Here is a 25,581-nt window from a genome sequence, read left to right as displayed (position 1 = left end):
TCTCTGCAGTTGAGAAATGCCTCTGTGCCCTTTGCCCTGTCACCGCCTCTTAACTGTTTCTCACCTATCCTTTTTTCTGATGGACCTTTGGAGAATTCAGTACAGTTTAAGTTTCTGTTACAGGAACTTTTTTAAAAAAATTCTGCTTTCCTGTGAGATTCTTCATTTCTCCTTGGCACTCTTGGCACTATGGCTCTCACCCTTCTCAGGAGTTTAATAATAATCTAGGGGAGGTGGTTTAATAATAAATGATAAATAAATAAATAATAATAAACTCTCAGGAGTTTAATAATAATCTAGGGGAGGGAGTTTAATAATAATCTAGGTGGTGGTTAAAGTCGATTTGAATTTTTGAAAACAGCGCAGTTGTCCTGAAGGACTGAAAGATATGGATTAGATAAAGAAAAACAAATCAATATTTTAGCTCTGTTTCTGCCATTTTAGAATACAAACTGTGGCAGTAAGAAAAATGCTTGAGGGATGTTGCGCAGTCTTCCTCAGGATCTTCAAGGTTGGGATCATTGTAATCTAACTGACATAGCCGAGTTGCACGGGCCCAGAGGAGATTTAGAAACAGATAAGATAAAAATCTTGAGACCCTTTTCCCTCATACAATGCTCATGTGATAATATTCAGGGATTTGAAGGAGGGAATAAAAAGCTTTGTGAATTATATGAAAAGAACATCTAGGAACTTTAAAAGAGGAAATTTGTTGTAACTTGAGTTTTTGAGAAATATTCTTATCACTTATTATGTGCTGTGTTTACAGAAGTACTTAAAATAAAGAACAGAGGTTCCCAAAGAATTTGGTTGGCTTTTCTCTTAGTATTAGATTGTATTCTGTTCTCCCCAAACAATTTGAAATTAACAATACATATTAGATTGTATTCTGTTCTCCCCAAACAATTTGAAATTAACAATACTTATTAGATTGTATTCTGTTCTCCCCAAAAAATTTGCAATTAACAATACCTTTAGCATCAATAGTTCAGATTTTGGTGATGCTTCAAAGTTTGAAACAGAGTTCTTGTTGCTGAGCCAAGGATGGTGTTTGCATGCCTCTGACATCTATCACAGATCAATAATAAGCGTGTAAATTTTGAACATCTTTGAGAAATCCTTTATATATAAAAGGTATTTTCTGATATCTTCATTCTCTAGTATCTAATGTATATTTAAATTATCCTAAGACTACCGAGTCCATTTTATTTATAAAAGCTAAAAATAGATGTGTGATTGAAACAATACAAATAAAGTATTTTTGCCTTTACCGAAGGAAGGAAAATTATCTCTAACAATCTCAGAAGGAATACTCCTTCAGCTTATGGAACAACCTTGTGGTAAATTAGAAATAATCACAGGGGAAGCAAAAGAGTAGACTTAAAAGAAATTTATAAATAAAAAAAAAAAAATCTAACAAGAGCCTTATAGTTACAGAATAAGAGGAATGCAAAAAAAGAAAAGTTCAGACGGATAGAAAGAGAAAATAATCCTAGTGTTTTATATCAATAAAGGAGTCAGTCTGAAAAGAAAGGAAGAGTAGATGACCATGGTTGGCATTTGTTTGAGCCTCGTATTCTTTCTGCTTCAGGGAGAAAGTTCTACAGTATGTTAGATTTTAATTAATCTGACTTAAGAAATATTTATCAAGTACCTGTAGTGCTGAAAGTAATATGTATGGAAATACAAGATTTATAGATTTTTAATAGTAACAGCTACTATTTATTGGGAGCCCACTTTACACTGGGCATTGTGCTAAGCTCTTCCTATTTAGGCAGAATGACAAGAAGGCAGTTATTATTATCCCCATTCAAAAATGTGGCAACAAGAGCCCTAAGAATTTAAGAAACTTGCCTCAGGTCTCAGAATTAGTGAAGGGAAACTGGAATTCAAACCCAGGTGTGTTGGACCCCAAAGCACATTCTCTTTCCACATTATATCACTGTGCTTCCATGGTCTTTATGGTCTGATAGGAAGGAAAAGCAAGTATACATGTAATTAAGATACAGAAAAACAAGAGAGGTGAAAAAATGCTGTACAGATCACACTGGCAAGCAGCATATACAGTTGTGAAAAATCAGGAAGAATTTCATGGAAAAAGAGACACATTTTGACAGGCTCGAAAGCTGGACAGTATATCAACAGGCATGCTTGGAGAAGTTTGGTCATTCAATAGTGGGGGAAATAAGTAAGTAAAACCTTCAGTAGCAGGCCTTCTTAAGTAACAATTTCTGTTTCCTTGAATTTTAGATGGGTAACTAATTGGTTTACACCAGTTTGTATAATTTGACCAGTTTTGGGTGTTTGGGTGTGTTCGGTTTTTGTTTTTGTTTTTGTTTTTTTTTCAGACAGGGTCTTGCTCTTTACCCAAGCTAAAATACAGTGGTGTGATCATAGCTCACTACAGCCTTGATTTCTCCTTTGCTAGCTTTACAATGTAAGGCAAGTAGAAAGGCTTCCTTATGAAGATTTGCCTGACACCTTCACACTTTCCTCACTCATGTGATCCTCTCACCTCAGCCTCCCAAGTAGCTAGGACTACAGGTGTGCACCATCAGGCTTGGCTAATTTTTAATTACTTTGTAGAGATGGGTGTCTCACTACATTGCTCAGACTGGTCTTGAACTCCAGGCTTCAAGCAGTCGTCCTGCCTCAGCCTCCTAAAGCGCTGGAATTACAGGCCTGAGCCACTGAGCCTGGCATAATTTGACCAGTTTGTGAAAAGGCTAGAGAATTGACTCCCAAACTTTTTGGTCTAAGGTCTCCTTTATACTCTGAAAAATTAAGGACCCTCAAAAGCTTTCTAAATTTTATATCTATTAATAGTTATGATATTCAAAATGAAAATGAAAATTTAAATATTAATTCATTTTTTTAAAACCTATTACATATTAAATAAATAACATTTTCAAAAAATTAATGAGTGTCATTGTTTTACATTTTGAAAATCTTTTTAATGTTTGACTTAATTGAAGAAAGCTAGATTCTCATCTCTTTCTATATTCTGTCAGTTGTGATATCACACAGCATGTAACCTCTGAATTACTCCACTGTATACTCATGAGAGAGTATGAGTATGAGAGAGAACGAGAATGAAAAAGGCAAATAACATTTTAGTATTATTACAAAAACAGTTTTGATTTTATAGACCCCCTGAAATGGTCTTAAAGACCCCAGGGGTGCCCTTGCCACACTTTGAGAACCATTGCACTGGAAAAAGTATTGGAGAACAGAGAGCAACCAGATTCATATTTATTGACTTGCTGGTTTCTAAAAAACTCAGAATATTGACTTGGATTTATACCTTAAATCCTGTAATCTCTGGCCTCTTCACATTTTTTATTCGTTTATTCATTCATTCATTCTGTCATTGAACAAACATTTGAATGAGAGTAAGTGCCTGTTCTCACTGTACTTTACTCTGGAAATACAAAGGAATAAGACAGATCCTGACTTGGAACTCATGGTACAGAAATGGAAATAAACAAAAGTAGTATGATAGTATAGTATGAAAATAGAGTAGGGTCTTGTGGGAGCACAGAGGAGAAGAAAGTGTGAAGATGTCAGGCAAAGCTTCATAAGGAAGAATTTCTACTTAAGTTTTAAAACTAGCAAAGGAGAAAGGACACAGCAAGAAAAAGAGCTATTCAAGAGGTTCAGCAACATTGCTTTTATGAATGAAACTATATTTCACTATGGCTGTGCAAATGAGAAGTGGCAAAAGATTAACTTGGAAAAGCAACTAGAGTACAGATTGTGAAGGGCCTTATGAAGCCATTCTACATAATTTGGATATTATCCTTTGTATTGGTGCTTCCTGGAGTTTAGTATGGATTAAAAAAATCACTTAAGGAGTTTAATAAAACGTAGGATCCTTTATTCCAGATTCTGATTCTTTAGGTTTAGAATGCAGTTCAAGAATTCCTTAATTCAGCAAATATTTATTGAATTCTGACTGAATCCCAGTCAGAGTTTATGTACTGGGGGTGCAGCATCATGCAAAATAAGACATTTGGGAGTATTTTCAAGGAGTGTCCTTTAAGGCTACATTTTAAATTGTCCCAAGTAATTCTGATGTGAGTGGAACAGGAAAACCACATTAAGAAATGATGGCAAGATGCTGAAGGATTCTAAAAGCATGAGTGATATAATCAGATTTATGTTTTAAAAAAATCACTTTGCATGTATAAGATGGGCTAAACAGGTGTGTGACCAGAAACTGAAGAGTTAGGGAACTATTGAAGCAGTTCAAGAGCATTAATTTTTACGGTCTAAGTGAAGACACTGATAAAGAAGTTGTAGATAATTGGCAAGATTTAGAAAATATGTCTGAAATAGAATACTGTAGTAGGATTTGGTGATCTGTTGGATTGGGAACAATGTTAATAGGTTATTTTCAAACTCTTTTTGAAATTATTAACCTTGTGAAATAGTTGCATTGTAGGGATTTTCATCCAGAAAGAGAATACTACGAGATGGTTTTAAAACAACTGACTTGTGGAAAGACTAGAAGTCTTATTTTACTAGTAATGTTATTAAAGGAAAACGCAAAGCATTTGACATTTATTTTTTAAGATATTTAGTAAATATTTTCATTGTTAATATGTAAAATCATAGCTACAAAAGAAACATTAAAGCTCATATAATCCCAGTCTTTCATTTTATGAATGAAGAAATTTAGACACAGAGGGAGGAAGGGACTTTCTCAAAAGTCACCTAACTATTTGATACCAGAGCCATCAATATCTCCTGTTTTCCAGGCTAGACTGTCAGTCAAGTATGTAAATAGTCATGAGTGCCATGTTTTAGCTAATGAATTACCTGTCCTCATTCTTATTTTTCTAGGGGAACAAATCTGACAAAATCAGAATTTATGAGCCTAGGTGAATTAGACCTTGTATAAGAACTTAGTTCAGTGCTAAACTCAAGAAAAATAATGGATTGTGTGATTGTAGCCTCATTTCAAAGTACCACAAAATGAGTGGCTTAAGCAACCGAAATTTATTATCTTACAATCCTGAAGTTTAGAAGTCTAAGATCAGGATTGGTTCCTTCTGCAGAGTATAAGGGAAAGATCTATTCTAACCCTCTCACCATGGCTCATGGATGGTCATCTCCTCTGTTTTTGCTTCGGCTTCCCTATGCAATTGTTGATGTCCAAGTTTCCTTTTATAAGGACAACAGTCTTGTTGAATTAGGACCCATCCTAATGACCTCATTTTAACTTGATTACCACTGTAAAGATTCTATTTCCAAATAAGGTCACATTCTGACGTGTTGGGGCTTCAACATATGCATTTGGGGGTTAACACAATTCAACCCATAACAGTTCATTTTCTTTTTTAGTTTAGTTAGAATATCGAAGTGTGGCTAACTAACCACTCTATAATGTTCACATTCTCATTTCACATTCAGGAAAATTTCACACAGGAAAACTGACTTCCCCTCATATATAGACCAAAATGTACACACTTATATCATACTGCCTATGCTGAAATGTGTTAAATAACAGTTCCTTAAAAAAATTATCAGATTTGTTGAGACTCTCATTAAAGCAGTGGACCTTCTCCCCAGAAAAACACATCAATCAAATTTACTATTATTGAAGAAAAAAATTCTTACCTGTGGAAAAAGTGTCATCTTAGTGTTTGATTTTACAGTATAATTTGAGATATAATCATTTTACATGTAACTTTCAGTAAGCTGTTGTGCAGATAAGATACAAACAATTCCTTCAGATCTATTATGTCAGAGTTGCCTGTCATAGAGTAACTTTTTGAAATATAAGTCAATTTCCTTTGTTGGTATTGTCGCACTATCATCAGTTTCTTTAGAATGGAGTACAGGAAAGGTAGCCATGAAGGCACTTAATATGAACTCTCATTTCTTCTTTAAGCTTGGTTATAATACATTAATTTGCATATAAATATAGCAACAACAATCATACTGTAGTTCTAATTGTTTTTAGCACATACCCTTTTACTGAACTACTATTTTTAAGAATATGTAATATCTTATCAGTTCACCTATAACACCTGTATTAGTGAAAATAAATTCAGGATATGTATCTGCTTTGCAGTTCACTTTCTACCTGTGACAAACCAAATCTAATTACTTAGGTCATGCACAATTCTTAGGTTATTTTTAGTAGATACTGGAGGTCACAGGCAGTGGGAGGTAAGTGAGCATTACTTAATTCCTTACAACCTTGCTCTCAGGTTATAATGAAACCAAGTTCTGGCACACTTAAAAACATCTACTGGCAAACAGAGATGAAAAGTTAACACAACCTGTTCTGTAAGCTTGTTGAAGTCCCAGTGTTCTGTCCTTGTTTCATGCTACCACAGAACTGCTTATACAAGATCTACCTGAAGAAAATGCAACAGTATTCTAGCTGTAGGATTCGGTTGGCTACCTGGTTAACTCACTTGACTAAGAATCCTTTGAACTAGCAACTAAGGATCTCAGGCAAAGGTGAAGGACTTGCTGGATTCGTATATTCTGGTTCATATGAATATGACTAAACTGTTTTAGCTAGTCTAGTATCTTGAAAACCATTAATTTAATCTATGAAAATCCATTCCTGATACTCATTATGCTAATTAAAAGATATTTGGTGCTGATCCGTGATAAAAGCTAGTTGAAGAGCTTAACTTGGAATGTGGCGTTTGATCAAGTGTGGCTAACTAACCACTCTGGAATGTTCACATTCCCAGCTAGGAAAACTGACTGCCCCTCAGATATAGACCAAAATGTACACACTTATATCATACTGCCTATGCTGAAATCTGTTAAATTACAGGCCGCATGACACTACCTATATTCTTATCCTGTGGTGTTACAATTTAGGAATTTCTGTACCCTCTTTCCTCTTTTTTTTCCAATCAAGTTACTAATTTTTAGATGAGTTATATTTCCTGTCCTTATCTCAAAGAGATTTTTCTAACACATGGATGGATAGACTTCTACCTGACTAACTACCTTTCTTTCATTGTTCCTTTTAAAAATTTTCTTATATTTTTAAAATGTATTTTGTGTTAATTGAAGAAAATATAGAGGACAAAATGACCTATTATCCCACCATTCAGCAATGATCATTGCTTATTATATTTTAGAAATTAAAACTCACCTATTTTTTGTATGTGTTTCCGTCAAAAAAAAGTAAAAACTTCTGGGATCTTATTTTATCACCTAACAATGTAACGTGGATATTTCCTTGAGTCATTATTTATTTAGCAATGTGGTTTTTAATACCTGCATAAGATTTCATTGTATGACTAGACTATCATTTATTTAAACAATTCTCCATTGCTGGACATTTAGAATATCTCTAGTCTACTAGTAAAGGCACTGCCAGACTTTTTAGATTTAATTCCTTTCCCTTCTTCAAACCTAGTCCTTATGTGCCCATCATTTCCTCTGTCATTGACTATAAAAATGCTGATTTCTCAACTAGGTCATGTGCAATTCTCATAATCACTTCATTCTTTATAATCATAGTTGATGACCAGTAATATGCTTTAGGACACTGTTCATATGGTGAAACTGATGAGAATATGACACTTTTGATTATTAAACTAGTAAAAATTAAAAAAAAATTTTTAAAAATGCTGATTTCCTTTTCTTTGGGCCAGTCTTACACAATTCTTTTTTTTTTTTTTTTTTTTTTTTTTTTTGAGACGGAGTCTCGCTCTGTCGCCCAGGCTGGAGTGCAGTGGCCGGATCTCAGCTCACTGCAAGCTCCGCCTCCCGGGTTCACGCCATTCTCCTGCCTCAGCCTCCCGAGTAGCTGGGACTACAGGTGCCCACAACGGCGCCCGGCTAATTTTTTGTATTTTTAGTAGAGACGGGGTTTCACCGTGGTCTCGATCTCCTGACCTTGTGATCCGCCCGCCTTGGCCTCCCAAAATGCTGGGATTACAGGCGTGAGCCACCGCGCCCGGCCCACAATTCTTTATTTAGGTTTTAAAATGTTGTAATTTTAGGTATCCACTAATGTAAAACTTATAATTGGAAAAAGTAGGTTAAAAATACTGTGTAGACTTTTTGGTACTCTAATTAATATAGTACTTTTTTTAATGATTGTAGGAGTATATATTCTGGGGAAATATGGGCAGAAGAAAATCAGAGAAATACAGGAAAGGGAGGCTGCAGAATACATTGCCCAAGCGCGACGACAATATCATTTTGAAAGTAACCAGAGGACTTGCAATATGACAGGTAAGACAGAGAAATATTTATACATGGGTAAAGTTGTTTGATGATTTGTATTAATTTGCATATCACCAGGATCAAATTTAGAGGAAAAGGCAAAGAAAGGATGATAAATCTAGCAAGTATTTGAATGATTTAACTGTATTACATCATTTTAATATGAATTTTAAAAATCAGTTCATTCATTTTATTTAGCAAATACTAAATTCATTTAGCAAATGCGTGTGTCCAGGCCTGGGGAAGCAGGAAGTGAGCAACAACAACAAAAAGCCCCTGACGTTTGGAGTTTATATTCTAGGGAGAGGAAAAGATGATAAACAACAAATAAGTAACTTTAGGCAGTGATGGCTGCCAGGTGGAACATAAAGCCATGTGAGGACTGAGAAGTTCTGTAAGACAAGGGATCAGTACAGTCAGGTTTCTTTGAGGTAACATTTGAGCAGAAACCAAATGTTACAATGGAGGGAGCCATGCAAAATGCTTGAGGCAGGAACAAGCTTGGTATTTTCAGGACACAGCAAAAACGCCATGTAGCTAGAGCAGAATGAAAATGGCAGTGATAGGAAAAAGGCTGCAGAAGTAGGCTTGATCCCACTGGGCATATGGGCCATAGGAAAGAGTCATTACGTTTATTAAATTTACAGTAGGCAACAATAGACCTGTGAGTCAGCTCCAGTAGTATACACTCAGGCAATGTTAATTAATGGCAATAATTTAACCTCCACAGCTAGAAACATGGTCCTGGGTGAATGCATCACAAAATCAACCTGCGCATATGGTGTCTTCTAACTGGCATAACTGTTGAAGAACTAGTTCTCAAATCCACATGTAAAGCCTGTTTTTCTTTTTTATTGTTTAAGGCTTATTCATTTCTCTAACATTCTTTCAAGAACAATTAATTTAGAAAGAATTTATAAATGTACATTCTCCTTATTTAATTTTAAAAGTAGAAATTTTTTAGCATTAAAGGCCTCTATTATTAGTTTACTTACCTCATTTTACTTGAGGCTGAGACTAAGAAGGGTAAGAGACACATTCAAAATTACAACTAGAGTATGATTTTTAGTATTTGAAGTAGTAATACTCAGAAAAATACCTTCATTCTGCCAAGCAAATAGTAATCATAAATACTATACATAACAATTCTGAGAGTAAAATGAATATTATAAAAGCCACTTCAAAAATGTTTTGTGGGGCCGTGATGAGGTAATGCCTATAAAGTGCTTAATGTATAATAAATACTCGGTAAATAATAACTTCTTAAAAATTATGAAATTATTTAAATTGACATTCACCCTTCAATGTATTGGCACTGCCTAGGACATTTTAATGAATTTTTAGAGAATGGTCCATTTCTGGTTATTATTTGAATTTTCAAAAAATAGTAAAATGGGCCAGGCGCAGTGGCTCACACCTGTAATCCAAGCACTTTGGGAGGCCGAGGCTGGTGGATCACCTGAGGTTAGGAATTTGAGACCAGCCTGACCAACATGGAGAAACCCCATCTCCACTAAAAAGACAAAATTAGCCGGGCGTGGTGGCACATGCCTGTAATCCCAGCTACTTGGGAGGCCGAGGCAGGAGAATTGCTTGAACCCGCTAGGTGGAAGTTGTGGTGAGCCAAGATCATGCCATTGCACTCCAGCCTGGGCAACAAGAGTGAGAAACTCCATCTCAAAAAGAAAGTAAAATGTAGCTGCTGGGGTCTTAAAATACATCTCAGTTTGACATGGACCCTTGTGTCCATTTGGGTCCTCTGGGAAGCAGATGCTAGCATGGGATTAGATGTCCCAGAGGTCTACTAGTAGAAATGCCTGTAAAGAATAAAGAGTAGGGGAGGCAGAAGAAGGCAAGTGAAGCGTTTAGGCCACAGTGCAGGTCTGACGCTTGTGCAGGGAAGAAGACAAGGAAGGAAGAAAGATTAGGCAAGAAGAGTCTCAGACTACAGCACAGTTCTAAGAAAGTGTTGGGAGACCAATGAGGAGTCTGCAAGCCACAGTTTCTGGTAGAGGAGACCTGCAGAAATGGGCCTGCTTTAGTGTCCCCGTCCAAGCAGTGTCATTGGCTGGGAGCAGTGCAAACATGGTAATGGATCCAGAGGAGTGGCAGCTGGGGTTGTCAATTAACTATGCTCCTCCAACAAAAGATAGGGGTCACACATTTCCATGATGCAACCCTAAGATGAACAAATAGCTGACTATAGGCAATTAAAAGTAAAATATTTGATCTCTACAAGCCAAAATATAGGTTCAATGAAAACTTTCCAAATTAGCTTTCTGCACGTTCTGCATTTTTTTGTACAATGCATAACATGAACATTGATAATGGGGTTACAAATAATATGATCAAATTTCTGTTCTTTTGGATAAGACGTAATTGATATACTAGAAAAAAAAATGAGTGCTTTGGGGTAAATATAACTAGTTTTCTTACCTAAGAAGTTTTTGCTTTTAGAATGCGGTGTTCATAGCCAGGTGTGGTGGCTCACACCTGTAATCCCAGCACTTTGGGAGGCCAAGGTGGGAGGAATGCTTGAGCCCAGAAGTTCAAGACAAGCTTGGGCAACATAGTGAGACCTCATCTGTACCAAAAATTTTAAAAATTAACTGGTCATGGAAGCCCACGCCTCTAGTCCTAGCTACTCGGGAGTCTGAGGCAGGAGGATTGCTTGAGCCCAGGAGGTCAAGGCTGCAGTGAGCCATGATTGCACCACTGCACTCCAGCCTGGGTGACAGGGTGAGATTCTGTCTCAAAAAAAAAAAGAAGGAATGTGGTAGTCTTCATATTTTTTCATTTTGTTATCATTACTTATTTAGAATTTAGAAACTCATTTTACATTTTTATGTGTGTATTTCTCCATTTTTTTTTTTTCTCTGATCCCATGACAGATTCTTATTCTCCTACATTTCTTATTCCACATGTAGAGCCACAAATAAACTCCTAAAAATCACATGAAGTTTTTTTCCCATAGATTGCTAGTCTCATTTCGTCTTCACATTATTCCTGGGAGTAACAAACAATAAACAGCAGCCACTGACAAAACTAAAACTCAGCAACTCTTAGTTTCTAACCTAGTGTACTTTTATCTATGTTATAATAAATGTTTATTGCTTTGTAGTATTGCAAACAGTAAACATTTACAATAAACAGTAACAAATAATACCCACTGACAAACTAAAACTCAGCAACTCTTAGCTCCTAACCCAGTATGCTTTTGTCTAGGTTATAATAAATGTTTGTTGCCTTGTATTATTTAATAAATAAACTTTTTTAAAAATTAGAAATGAAAAATGAAGCAAAAGGTATAGCTGAATATAAAAATGTTTTTGATCATTGCCATTATATCAGAAGTAAACACATTGTAAAAAAATTTGAAGAGTATGGAAAAGAAAAAAAGGAATTGTTCATAATCCGTAGCTCAAAGACCACCACTGTTAAAATCTGAGAATAATTCTTTCTATTCTTTCTTCTATGTGTACGTGTTTGTGTTGCTGTGATTGTAATGTTTATATAATTTTGTTAAATTACATTAGCAGATAAATGATTTGTTAGGATATAATAGTTTTATAATAATAATAATAATTTGAATTGTCTAGCCCTGACTTTCCCTTGTGACTCTTTCTAGTTGCTAGCCCTATCATATAGCCTAAAACAATGTGTATTTCTTAGTGAGGGCAGTCATATCACTTGTGACCTTTTTTATTTTATTTTTTGTATTACAGTGCTGTCCATGCTTCCAACACTGAGAGAGGCCTTAATGCAGCAACTGAATTCCGAGAGTCTCACAGCTCTGCTAAAAAACAGGTAAATGCAAGTTACAGCATTTTCTGTTCTTGCACTGCACTTAAAGTTTATAGAATGAACTGATATCCTTTTCAAATATCTTTGTTATTTTTCTGTCTAATTAAAGCTTATATAGGCTCGGTAAGAAAAATATTAACTATATCATTTAATCCATATTTAATTTTGTCTATGCTCTACTTTTTTGCACAAAGCATTCAAGGCAATGATATTTGTATGTATTGTTTTTCATATAAATAGACCTTATAGCACTTCAAAATTGTTCATAAATTTAATTATTGAAGTGCTTGTGAAATGTGTTCCTGAACCAGATGCTGTGAAACTAACAAAGTTATGTTAAATATCGTGCTTCTGAAAGAGCTTACAGTGTAATAAACCATGTGAACATACATTTTAAATGAGGTATACAGGACTTATATTTTAAATTACTAACAAAATGAAATACAAACATAACATGAGCATACAATACTAATAATTGACATTGCCATGGCAGTTTGCTGTTTCCAAAAGCACTTTCGCATATGTAACCTTGTATACTGCATGTTGCATGTGTTGGGTTATTGTAATTCAGTATGATACTGTATTAGTTTGAGAAGACTTCCAGCAGGAAATGTGTTCTTATTTTAATGACAATGATGGGAGGGTGGGCAGGGAAATGATTTCACTAAATAAATGTTAATCATTATAGCCTTCCTAAAATAATCACTTGCCTTTAATCACCCTCTAAATAGCCAGGGGAATAGTAGTTCTGTTTCTAAACTGTCTCACTGTGCTAGCCCTGGCGCTAGGTACCTTTCGTATATTCTCTCACTTAATTTACACAAATATCCCTGTGAGGCAGTTACTATTATTCATTTTGCAATAGGAATTGAGTGCTCAGACAGGCTACATAACAAGTGGGGAATTTTATTTAAAACACTTACTATAGTTAGAGAATACTTCCCAAAATAACAATGGATTTGTGTACTTGAGATTTCTTGTATCTGATTAAAACAGAATGCTAGTAATGAGGGGTTTTCCGTTTTAAATTTCTTCATTCTTAGAGGTAGACAGACCTTCCTTCTTACAGATACAAGGTTTAGCTTATAAATTAGTTCATACAGTTTTATGAAGAAACATATAAGCAGATTGCTTTTGATCAAATAAATTATTACGTTTGTATGTACATAGGTAGGAATGAAAAGAAGTAGATTTTAATTTCCTTACATTTTTGTCATGATGAGAAGGCAAGGCAAATTAAATCAGTGAATAGCATTTTTATAAAAGCAACATAATACAGATAAAATAATCATGATGACATTCTTCCTTCTTGGTGAATCTGATTCCTGCAAGGCCCTATGTTCCATGTGCTTTAAAAGGGGATTTAATAATTAAGATAAAGTCTCTTTAAGACCTTTTCATCCAAAGGAGGAAGTAGACTAAATAAATTATCATAATTCCAGACATACTTAGTGCAATGACAAAAAATAAAAGGAAAATATAGGAGTATCAAAAAAACCAAGGGATTAATTTTGATGGATAATCCTGGACAGCTTTAAAGAAAAGATGTAATTCTCTTTTTCTTTATCGGTACACAGGAGGAGAATTTCTTAAATTCTGGAGAATTTAAGATGGGCCACAGTTGTCCTCATTCACAGTTTCGTCTTTAAATATCTCAATGTTACTTTTTCTTGGCTTTCTTTTGATTTGAAATTACTATTTGTAATTTGGTGGGGGGAGAAGGGTAATATCCATTTGAAAAATATTTGCATAAATAAGGGCTTGATCCCTTACAAAGTGTGATTAAATAAGGCCTCCAATCTTACGACGACTGCTTTTATATTAGTTTTATATGAGACTCTGGTCTCATATAAGCCTGTTGAGCAAGTTTTTTTTTTTTCCTTTAAACTATTTTTGATAATAACTAATCAGAAATGAGTAGATGATTTGATAGTCTTATTCTGCGAACTTCACAATAGCAAATAAACAGTTATCACTGTTTTTGATATTTGGCGCTCTTGTTAAAGACTGATAATTGGCAATGAAGTTTCAATGCAAAAAAAAAAAATCGTAAACATCCTCCATCATAAGAGAAGTAGAACACTTTGAAAGGATTCATTTAATTCTCTCTCTCTTTTTTTTTTTTATTTCTTCATGAAGGCCTAAAGTTTAAGAATTATTATGAATATTTTAGTGACATTAAAGAGTCTGGTTGTATTTAACTTGCAGTTGATTTCCATTAGACAAATCATTTGAAAGGAATAATTGCGTTGAAAGCACTTTTCTCTGTTCTTCTGCATAGATTTGGAATCTTTTATGTAGATTTTGGAGTTTTTTTTAAAAGTTAGTATTTAAAAATCTACTTTTAAGGTCTAATAACGTTCAGTGTAAACATGAAGAAATGTCCTGGGTAACTATAACTGTCTTCTCCCACCAAAATCATCCCAAATAAAATACAGTTTTTTGTTCGTTTGGTTTTGGGTTTTTTTTTTAGACAGAGTCTTACTCTGTTGCCCAAGCTGAAGTACAGTGGCACAATCATGGCTCACTACTAAGCAGTTTCTATGTTTAAATTTTCGGAATCACTGTTTTCTTATCTTTTTTCATTTAGAATTTTTATAAGAAGTACTTAGAAATTTTTCTGAGGGAACATTCAAAAAGAGATATGAGTTACTTATGATACATTAAATACCTCACCTTTGAATTGTGGTTGATTCCCAGTTTAATCAGAATACATATGACATTCTGCCATGAGTCTTGAACACTAGATTAGATTAAGGTTGAAGCAGTGTCTTGCATGAGTTACTCAACACATTTTCTTAACCTGTGCCATCTAGGAAAGAGGTAACTGAAACTATACAGTCTGCTCATTGGCAAAGAAAGACAAGAAGCTAGTAGTATCCTTACAATTGTAATAGTAACTCAATTTCTTCTTGCAATGCAAATTTAGGTCTGAAAATAATAATAAAGATTATGGACTTGTGTTTTTTATATCTATGGTTTTTTTATTTCATGTTTTCTAGTAATTTATTGTATTTAGCAAAAGCACTGGTCTGTGACAGATTGTAAAGGAAAAGGAAAAAAAAAAACTGATCATTCCACTAGTGGTTTGAAAAGCTCTAAACTACCTCCACATATGGTGTACTATCCTTTGGTTACAAGAGGAAAATGGCTACCATTTTTATACAGTAGTCCCATCCACTTTATCCGAGGTTTGACTTTCCAAGGTTTCAGTTAGCCATGGTCAACCATGGTCTAAAAATATTTAATGGAAAATTCCAGAAATAAATGATTTTTAGGCTTTCAGTTGTGTGCCATTGTGAATAACATGATGAAATCTCCCTTTGTCCAGCAGATCCATGCTGTAGATGCTATCTACCTGTTAGTCACTTAGTATCCATCTTGGCCATCAGATTGGATGTTGAGGTATCACAGTGCTTGTGTTAAAGGAACCCTTATTTTACTTAATGGCCCCAAAGTGCCAGAGTAATTATGCTGGCATATTACGGTTGTGCTATTTTATTGTGAGTTGTTGTTATTTTTTACTGTGCCTAGTTTATAAATTAAACTTTATCATAGGTACATATGTATAGGATAAAACATAGTATATGTAGGGGGTTGGTACTATCTTCAGTTTCAGGCATCTACTAAGGGTCTTGGAACGTATCCCCCAAGTTGATAAGAAAGGACTACTGTAGTACTGTGGAATGATCTCCACAAGATATATTGCTATATTTTTTAAAAGGTAAAGAAAAATGTGTATAATATGTTTCACTTATCTAAGGGGGCAGATATAAATGTATATATACGTATTTGCTTATATAAAACAAAACAATGGAAAGTTTAAGCATTTTTTAAATAGTCACCTACGAAGAAGGGAGAAAATTAAGGGGGATAGGAACAGACTTTTTTGAATACACCATATTATATAAATTTGATTTGGGAATCATATTAATATTATAAAACTACAGTGTTTAAAAAATAATGTCCAAAACTATATAGTACCATAAATCAAATTAACCTATATATGATTCTAGTTGGTGGTATAATTACAAAGATAGAAACTGTACTAAATTACTTTGAAACAGAAATTTGACTGTATATCCTTAGTAGGCCATATACTCTTCACACACAAAGAATTGGAAAAACAGAAACCTTAAACTCTTTTACACTGAGACGGTTGTGAATAGAGTGAGGGATGAAGCAAATTAGTAATTATGTTGGTTTCACCTGTTTTTAGTGTGGACAAAAATACAAATGCAAAATCAATGAGATTAAGCTAAAAACCTTTTGACTAATTTTCTAAATTTTGACTAATTTGGAAATATCAGTATGAATTCATGATGTATATTACCTTTTTGATTATATGCATAAATAAATAAATAAACACTTATTTATTAGCTTAGTTCACTGGAAAAATCTTAGAAATAATGACCTACCCAGTAGCAATGAACATTCTTAACCAAAGGTTTTGGTCTCTACCATTTCCTGCTATGAGAAAACAGGACCCAGTGAAATTGGTGATTTCAAGTCTGCAGCAAGAATGGAATGAGATGAACCCAGAACAAGTTTTCATGTCAGAAACTGTGGATTCTGTAAAAGACTAATAAAAGATCATATAAATCAAAAGGATTCAGGAGCCAATGTGAATAGTCTTCCAGAAGTGAAAGATGGGCAGTTTGAACATTGATAGAGATAATAACTGCAGTGGATTGATACACATGAAATATATGTGTAAATTCATGTGTTTATGATCGTAAAACAAAAAAATACTTCATATTTACCTTTGAAGGATTATAGGACCTACTTCATTATTTCTAAAACAGCAAATTAGAGAAAGAAAGAAACATTTCCTCTGCTTTTCCTATGTGATTTTGTAATATATCTATACATAGCACTCAAGGAGAAAAAGATTGTAAGAACATATACCAGTGAAAGTGGTTATTGATTACTGGAATTACATTTTTTTTTTTTTTACTGTATTTCGTGGGTTTGCTTTTCTGCAGTTATGCTGTGTTGCTTTTAATTTTTTGAAATAAATATAGATCTATAAAATTCAGAGTTTTCTATTAGACTATCTAGATTATTATTTTTGTTTTTTTTATTTTGTCCTTTAGGCCTTCAAACAAGCTAGAAATATGGGAGGATCTGAAGATAATAAGTAAGCCTGCATATTCTGTGTGACAGCACATCCTTAAAATATTTATAAAGGGAAATGTTTGCATTCTATTAGGATGACTCTCCTTTACTTGCCTTTTAGAATTGTTGTTAGTGTTAAATAATATAGTACAGATAAAGCAAGTAGATCAATGTCTGGACATAGAAAGCATTCAGTAAATGTTAGTGGTAGTGCTATTGTGATGATGATGATGATGATGATGATGATGATGATGATGGTAGGTAAAATTGTCCTAGACTACATATGCCTTTATTAGGTACTGATATCTCTAATGTACTTTAAAGGAAGTTTTTATTCCAATCCAGATCATAGATTTACTTTGATATTTATTGTAAACTTTTGTTAGTGATAAAAAATTGAAACAAAAAGCTAAACCAGGGCCTACATATCTGCTTGTCTCAGAACTGTTATTCCTGTTTTCCCTTCCATTCAGCTAATCCTTGTCAGCAGAATGATGCTTAAGCCTTGCCTATTTGAAAACAAACCTCTCTAGTTGCCTATATTTCCTTTCAGCTTTTATACTTTTTTTTTTTTTTTGAGACGGAGTCTTGCTCTATCGCCAGACTGAAGTGCAGTGGTACTATCTTGGCTCATTGCAATCTCTGCCTCCCGAGTTCAGGCAATTCTCCTGCCTCAGCCCCCCGAGTAGCTGGGACTACAGGTGTGCGCCACCATGCCCAGCTAATTTTTGCATTTTTAGTAGAGACGGGGTTTTACCATGTTGGCCAGGATGGTCTCAATCCCTTGACCTTGTGATCCGCCTGCCTCAGCCTCCCAAAGTGCTGGGATTACAGGCGTGAGCCACTGTTCCCGGCCTATTCTTTCTTATAATCCTTATGACCAAGATTTCTACATTCCCCTTCTTCTCTTCTTCACTCCCACTCATGCTTTGATATACTACAGCCTGGCTTCCACCACTTGTGTCTGCACCCAAGCAGGTCTCTCAAGCGTCAGTAACAACTTCTGTGTTGCCAAATCTACTGGACATTTTCCTCCTGCTAGGACTCTCAGCAGCAGTCAACACCTTCACTCTCTCCTCTTTTTTGAACCCCTGGTCCTAGGCTACTGGGAAGCCTGTCTTACCAAGCTTCCCCAGGCTTTCTGTACCTTCCTGTAGTCCTTAAACCCTTAAACAGGCTCATCCTCCTCGAGCTGCTATTGAAGGCTAGAGTTCTTCCACACTCAGCCCTCTTCTCTTACTTGAAAATAGCTCCACTGACAACTAAGAGTTCTGAAGCTGCAATTCTTTGTGCTTCCCAGACTTTTCCTTGTTTTCCTTTCTAAGCTAATAATATATACCTCTTTCACCTAATATATTTTATTGGTCATTGTTTCAATTAAGGAATCATACCTAATTTTTATTAAACAACTTGTAAGGAGAGACTGAAATATTTTGAATTGATATATTTTTATACTAGAAACAACTGTAAATATGTTTTTAAAAGTCATCTTATGAAAAAATAACCATAGGGATGGTTCATGATTTTACACATTTGTATTAATCACAGTACCAAATGGTTTTCTTTTCTCTATGAAGGTTTCACAAGAAGTATCGTGGCTGTATACAGTACTTGTATGCTGGTTGTTCTTTTGCGGGTCCAGTTAAACATAATTGGTGGATATATTTACCTGGATAATGCAGCAGTTGGCAAAAATGGCACTGTAAGTTTAATAGACTTAAACAGACATTGTCCTTTCCCTCAAGTGGTTCAAAGTTTAGCTTATTTATCCTGGTAACAATTTCTGTGAAATAAATATTTTTATATTTCATGTGATTATGAACTTTTAGTATTATGAATAATTTTTATACTTTGAAACTAGAATTTTTGGTATGTTAAAAAATATTATTTTTCCTATCACTTCAGATCTTGAAAAATCTCACCTACAGTTATATTGAAAACATTACTTACCAGTTTAAAACTTGGATAATTTAACTGTGTTTCTATTTTGTACAGACAATTCTTGCTCCCCCAGATGTCCAACAGCAATATTTATCAAGTATTCAACACCTCCTTGGAGATGGTAAGATTATTATTTGTGACTTTTATACAAATTTTAATTCATTTATTTGTATTTTTGAGGAATTTTTAAGCAAGGCTTTTAGGTTTGTTTTTTCTTTAATAGGCCTGACAGAATTGATCACTGTCATTAAACAAGCTGTGCAGAAGATTTTAGGAAGGTAAGGCATTTTTCTTTGACTTTTCTGACTTCCTGATTCTGATGAATGAAAGAAAATTAGAATTGTTCTAGTGAAGCCAGTGACTTGACAAATGGTGATTTGTGAAACTCTTTGTAATCTAATCAGATACCTTCCTGGGATATTGTGTTTTGAGATCCATTTTCTTTGTCAGAATCAACCTTTTTATACAGAGGGGAAAGTTTTAATATTTCATTGTTAATTGACTGATTTCATACAAATCAGATATATCTGGGTCATGAGATAAAAGACCTACTTTAAAATCTGCCTCTGAGGCTTTTTCCTCCCACTTATACTAGTAATATCTATAATTACAGTAGGAATTCTCTTATGAAATCCAGAGAAATACTTTTCTTGGCTCTGTAGTAATGGCCCTTAACTGGTGGCTGATTTCTTAATCCATTCTATTCCAGTCAGCAGGTACAGCTGTGAGCAGAAGAAACAAGATTTTAGATAGTAGCCTGTTAAGAAACGAGTGTATGTAGGATGTGTTGTATAGTTTCGATTTATCCCAATTCCCTTTTCTCTGTTTCTAGTGTTTCTCTTAAACATTCTTTGTCCCTTTTGGACTTGGAGCAAAAACTAAAAGAAATCAGAAATCTCGTTGAGCAGCATAAGTCTTCTTCTTGGATTAATAAAGATGGATCCAAATCTTTATTATGCCATTATATGATGCCAGATGAAGAAACTCCATTAGCAGTGCAGGTGCTTAATTCATAACCATTTAACCAAACCAGTTACTCTATACTTTTAAAATTTTACTCTCTCTTGAAATTTTGATTTCTGAGTCTCTTGAAAGGTAAGTGATTGAAAGGTATATATTTGAATAATTGAAGTAAAACCCCGTAGAAAATAAATAGCCATTATGAGCGATTTCTAGTTAGAAGCACTTAACAATTTTAGCTACTTAGTACATTTTTATCAGGTATGTGACAGTACATACTGTGATGTATGCTGGGGATGTAAAATGAGTAAGGCATGTTTATTACACCTGGGGAACTGAAGATACAAATTCAATTAGTGGGCTACAGCATATTTTTGTATCAGATCAAGTAGCAGAACATAGAGCTGAAGGTCAGGGCAAGATTATAAAGAGCTTTGTATGCCAAGATAAGTAGTCTGAACTCCAATTTGTAGACAAAGAAAGGTAGATTTTAACCAGTCCAGTAACACAATCACCTTTGCTTTTTAAAAAAGTTAATGATGAAAGTACAAAAATGGACTGAGGAGGTTATAGTCATCCACTTGAGAAACAACAAGATCTAATCCAAAAATTATCAACCATAGTGTTGCTAAACACTGGTGTGTCCTAGATAGTTGTTATATAAGTTATTCATTGATTAAGAATACTAAAAATGCCAGTTTGCAGGTTATATGGCTCATTTCCTAAATTACTAGTTTTTCATTTGTCTGCTGGTTTGCACCCATTCTTTGTAATTGGGAGAACAGCTCGCTCTTGACAACTGGAAAAGCCTTAGAACAGAGAGGCCCCCTATGCCATACCTCAGCGTAGAGGACCTGTTAGAACAGAATGCCTTGTTTACATTGCCTGCAGGAGTTCCCATTGCCTGCAGGATTTCCCATTCCCAGAGACCCCAAAGATGAACCTGTTTAGGTGCTGAGAGATCCTATATTCATGAGTAGGCCAAAAAAAAATGTTGCATCCCATTTAAGGAAACCCTGTAACTTGAAAGATAGAGACTAAACTGATCAAACAGAACAGATGGAACAGAATTAATGAAACAGGAGACAGCTTACAAAATAGAATCTCAAGGAGATGCAATAAGAGTGTTAAAAAATCTTTTTAGGACTCTAAAGTAATTTACAGTTTTCAAAATTCAAAACAGGACCAAAAAGAAAACAATTCAAAAGAACAGATGAAGAGAGAAATAATGGACCAGATCTTACTGAACTGAATTAAAACCTGAAATTTAAGATTGAAAAGACACATAGAGTCTCAGACTAGATTGATGTAAAAAGACACACACACATATCCTGATAAAATCTCTTACTGATGAAAGAAAAAAACATAGGAGGTTGACGGGGAGGATCACTTGAGTCCAGGAGTTTGGGACCAGCCCGGGCAACATTGCGAGATCCTGTCTCTAAAAATTAAAAATTTAGGCCGGGCGCAGTGGCTCAAGCCTGTAATCCCAGCACTTTGGGAGGCTGAGACGGGTGGATCACAAGGTCAGGAGATCAAGACCAACCTGGTGAAACCTCGTCTCTACTAAAAAAATACAAAAAACTAGCCGGGCGAGATGGCGGGCGCCTGTAGTCCCAGCTACTCAGGAGGCTGAGGCAGGAGAATGGCGTAAACCCAGGAGGCGGAGCTTGCAGTGAGCTGAGATCCGGCCACTGCACTCCAGCCTGGGCCACAGAGCCAGACTCCATCTCAAAAAAAAAAAAAAAAAAAATTTAAAATTTAAAAATCAGCCAGATTGGCATAGTGGTGCACAGCTATAGTCCCAGCTACTCAGGAGGCTGAGGAGGGAGGAATTTTTAAGCTCAGGAGTTCGAGTCTGTGGTGTGCTTTGGTTGCACCATTGTACTCCAGACTGGGCAACGCCAGTCTGTCTCTTAAAAAAAAAAAATGCTTTGGGAGGCCAAGGCAAGAGGATGGCTTGAGGCCAGGAGTTCGAGACCAGCCTGGGAAACATAACAAGACACTACCCCTACAAAAAATAAATGAAAAATTAGCATGGTGGCGCGTGCCTGTAGCCTAACTGCTACTTAGGAAGCTGAGGCAGGAGGATCACTGGAGCCCAGGAGTTCAGGGTTACTTAAGCTATGATCATGCCACTGGACTCCAACCTGGATGACAGAGTGAGACCCTGTCTCAAAAAAATAATAATAATGAAATTCAATTTTAAAAAGAACAAACCCAGACCTCTGCAAACTCAAAACCTATTTCTTCTTTGTCTAACTATACTAGAAATCTATCCAAGAAGGGCCAGATAAACAAAGATCTTACTAAGTGTAATTTACTTTTACTCATGTCTTAAATTCTACTTATTTGCGCACATAAACCATTACAGGTTTTTTGGTGGGGGGAAGGGAGATCTAACTTTTTTTATTGTTGATAGAACATAGACTTTTAGATTTCCTGAACTCTTTATTTTGTGAATGTGATTAGTTTCATCATAACCCCATGCTCATGTTTGAAAACCTGAAGTGTGACATTTTAATTCTATAGGCCTGTGGACTTTCTCCTCGAGACATTACCACTATTAAACTTCTCAATGAAACTAGAGACATGTTGGAAAGGTATGTATACTTCATGTAACAGGAAAAATATGTGTGTAAGTTGAATGTACTTGAGATCATTTTTTAGTTTTTCTTGAACAATATAGTCAGTATAATATGATATTAAAATTAAATTTTTGACTCTGTTTCCCAGCCTTTAGATAGGATTTCCTACTCAAACTGGAGGGAAGCAGGGATTTCTTAGGGTAACTCAGCTACTAACTCTACTATCTGAATTTATCGAGTTCCAGTCTTTTGTTTTTCTACAGTAGGAATGTCCACTTTTTTCTTATTCAGATTTCCACCACATCATTTCATGAAGCTCTGGAGAAGGTCATCGGTGATCTTTTGCCATATCATTGTATAAATGAATGAATTACAATGCATCTGTAATGTTCATCTTGCTTGACCTTTCTCTGATACTTGACACTGCCTTTCTTGAAATTCTTTGCTCACATGACTTTCATGACAGTATAATCTGTATTTTTCTCCTACCTCTCAGATCATTTCTTAGATTCTTCTATCTCTGTCTTTCCTTTAAATATCAGTGTTTCCAACCTGGTGCAGTGACTCATGCCTGTAATCCCAGCACTTTGGGTGGCCAAGGTGGGTAGATTGCTTGGGCCTGGGAGTTCAAGACCAGCCTGGGTAACATGGCAGAAACCCCATCTTAGACAAAAGAAAAAAAAATTAGCCAGGCATGGTGGTGCACACGTGTGGTTCCAGTTAACTCGGGAGGCTGAGGTAGAAGGATCACCTGAGCTCTGGCAGGTTGAGGCTATGGTGAGCCGTAATTGTGCCACTGTACTCCAGCCTGGGCAACAGAGTAAGATCCTGTCTCAAACAAACAAAACAAAAAAAGCCATCAGTGTTTCCCAGGTATTTGTTCTTACTTCATTGGCAACTGCCTCCCAGGCAACGATTTATACTCCCATTACTTTACTATGCTAGCAGTTATAGGCAAATGTATTGCCCTAGTCCTCCACCCTCAGGAGCTTGTTTGGATTGAAATTTCTACATTTCATAGATAGAAATAATTTGTTCATTCAGTTAATTCATTTATTTCATTGAATTATTCATTAACTATATATTGGCTGTCTGTGGTATATTAGGTACTATTCTAAATGCTAGGTCTTCATCCCTATTGGAATTTGTATGTTAGTGGGAGAGAAAAATAATAAACTAATAAATCTGATATAATGTCAAGTATGTATAACTTTGTTGATGAAACACAAAGTGGGTTAAGGGGTTAGAGAGTGACCAGGGATGCTGTTTGTATTAGGTTCATCAGAAAAGGCCTCTTTGAGGAGATGCCATTTGAGCAGAGACCTGAATATATACTGTGGAAGTTAACCTTATAACCCAGAAGAATACAGTTCAAGGCAGAAGAACAGTTGCAGTGATCCTAATGCTTGACCTGTTCAAGGAATAGCAAGGAGGCCATTGTTGGCTGGAGCACAGTGAATGAGAAAAGCAATAGGGAAGGGAGATTGGAGACATAGATGGAAACTCCAGAGTATGTTGAACCTTGTAATCCATGATAAGAAATGTTTTTTGTTCTTGATGTATGGGAAGCCATTGGAGAATTTTAAGCAGGGCAATGACATCATCTGTGTTTATAAAAGACCTCATTTCTCTATGGTAAGTTGACTATAAAGAGATAAGGATAGAAGGAGGGAACCAGTTTCAAGAGTTGAAGGATTCTAATCAAGAAACAGTTGTAGTTTGGACTGGATGGTAGCAGTGGTGGCAATAACAAGAGGCTAAATAATAGATTTATTTTTTAGATTGAACCACTAGTACTTGCGGAATTATTTGGTGTGGGTTATGAAAGAGGAGGCAAGGATGACTCCTAGGTATTGGGGCTGAGCATTTGAGGAAATAGGAGTTGCTATTTACATTTTGGCAGTGTTAAGCATATCCAAGTGGTTATATGCCTTTTGGCAATTGAATATGCAAGTCTGGAATTCAAGAGTTAGTTTACAAATACAACATTGGGAGTTGCTGAGACCAGCTTGGTCGGGGAGACCCTAACCCAGTGGCGCTAGAGGAATTAAAGACACACACACAGAAATATAGAGGTTCCTGAAGTGGGAAATCAGGGATCTCACAGCCTTCAGAGCTGAGAGCCCTGAACAGAGATTTACCCACATATTTATTAAGAGAAAACCAGTCATTAGCATTGTTTCTATGGATATTAAATTAACTAAAAGTATCCCTTATGGGAAACGAAGGGATGGGCCGAATTAAAGGAATAGGTTGGGCTAGTTAACTGCAGCAGGAACACGCCCTTAAGGCACAGATCGGTCATGCTGTTGTTTGTGGTTTAAGAATGCCTTTAAGCGGTTTTCCGCCCTGGGCGGGCCAGGTGTTCCTTGCCCTCATTCCCATAAACCCACAACCTCCCAGTGCAGGTGTTAGGGCCGTTATGAACATGTTACAGTGCTGCAGAGATTTTGTTTATAGCCAGTCTTGGGGCCAGTAATCACTTTGCATATGGTATTTAAAGTAATGGGGATAGGAACAGATAGAGACTAGAAGACAATTGAGTCATAGAGCACTCCAACATTTAGAGTTTTGGATCGGGGAAGAGCCAGCAAAGGAGACTGAGCAGGAGCTGCCAGCGAAAGAAAAGAAACACCAAAATAATGAGGTATTTTGGAAGACAATTGAAGAAATGTTTTAAGGAGACTGTGATTAATTGGGTCTAATGCTCCTGAAAGGCCAAAGGAGATAAAGACAGAGAAATAACATTAGATGGAGTTGTTGAGTGATCTTGTTTAGAAGTTTCAGAGGAGCAGTGGTGGAGATAAGCTAATTCAAAAGAATTAGAGTTTAGCAGAGACCAAGCACAGACAACTGTTTCAACATTTTGCTTTGAGAGATTCCGAGAAATAGGACAGCATTTAAGGGGAATATGGGAGCCAGGAGATTTTGACTTTAGCATTTTTTTATATACACCTTT

At 35.6% G+C, this 25,581-nt stretch overlaps 1 protein-coding gene across 3 annotated transcripts in view; it reads left to right on the top strand.

Annotated features, from left to right (window-relative positions):
- Nucleotides 1-25,581, top strand: part of PEX3 (peroxisomal biogenesis factor 3) — a 56,245-nt gene that overhangs the window by 524 nt on the left and 30,140 nt on the right. For 2 of the 3 annotated variants that reach the window (XM_050787406.1, XM_050787405.1), the window contains exons 2-9: nt 8,089-8,220; nt 11,937-12,018; nt 17,112-17,155; nt 18,711-18,835; nt 19,129-19,195; nt 19,298-19,352; nt 19,907-20,075; nt 22,567-22,637. In XM_050787406.1, coding sequence (XP_050643363.1) covers nt 8,089-8,220; nt 11,937-12,018; nt 17,112-17,155; nt 18,711-18,835; nt 19,129-19,195; nt 19,298-19,352; nt 19,907-20,075; nt 22,567-22,637 — 745 coding nt within the window. Of the gene's footprint in view, nt 1-8,088; nt 8,221-11,936; nt 12,019-17,111; nt 17,156-18,710; nt 18,836-19,128; nt 19,196-19,297; nt 19,353-19,906; nt 20,076-22,566; nt 22,638-22,913; nt 25,094-25,581 lie in introns of those variants that run through there. The other variant, XM_050787407.1, reaches the window with a different exon arrangement.

This window comes from Macaca thibetana, chromosome 4 (assembly GCF_024542745.1).
Source record: "Macaca thibetana thibetana isolate TM-01 chromosome 4, ASM2454274v1, whole genome shotgun sequence".
NCBI lineage: Eukaryota > Metazoa > Chordata > Mammalia > Primates > Cercopithecidae > Macaca > Macaca thibetana.
Note: the sequence above shows the minus strand (reverse complement) of the source record. Positions and strands in the feature narration are given on the sequence as shown.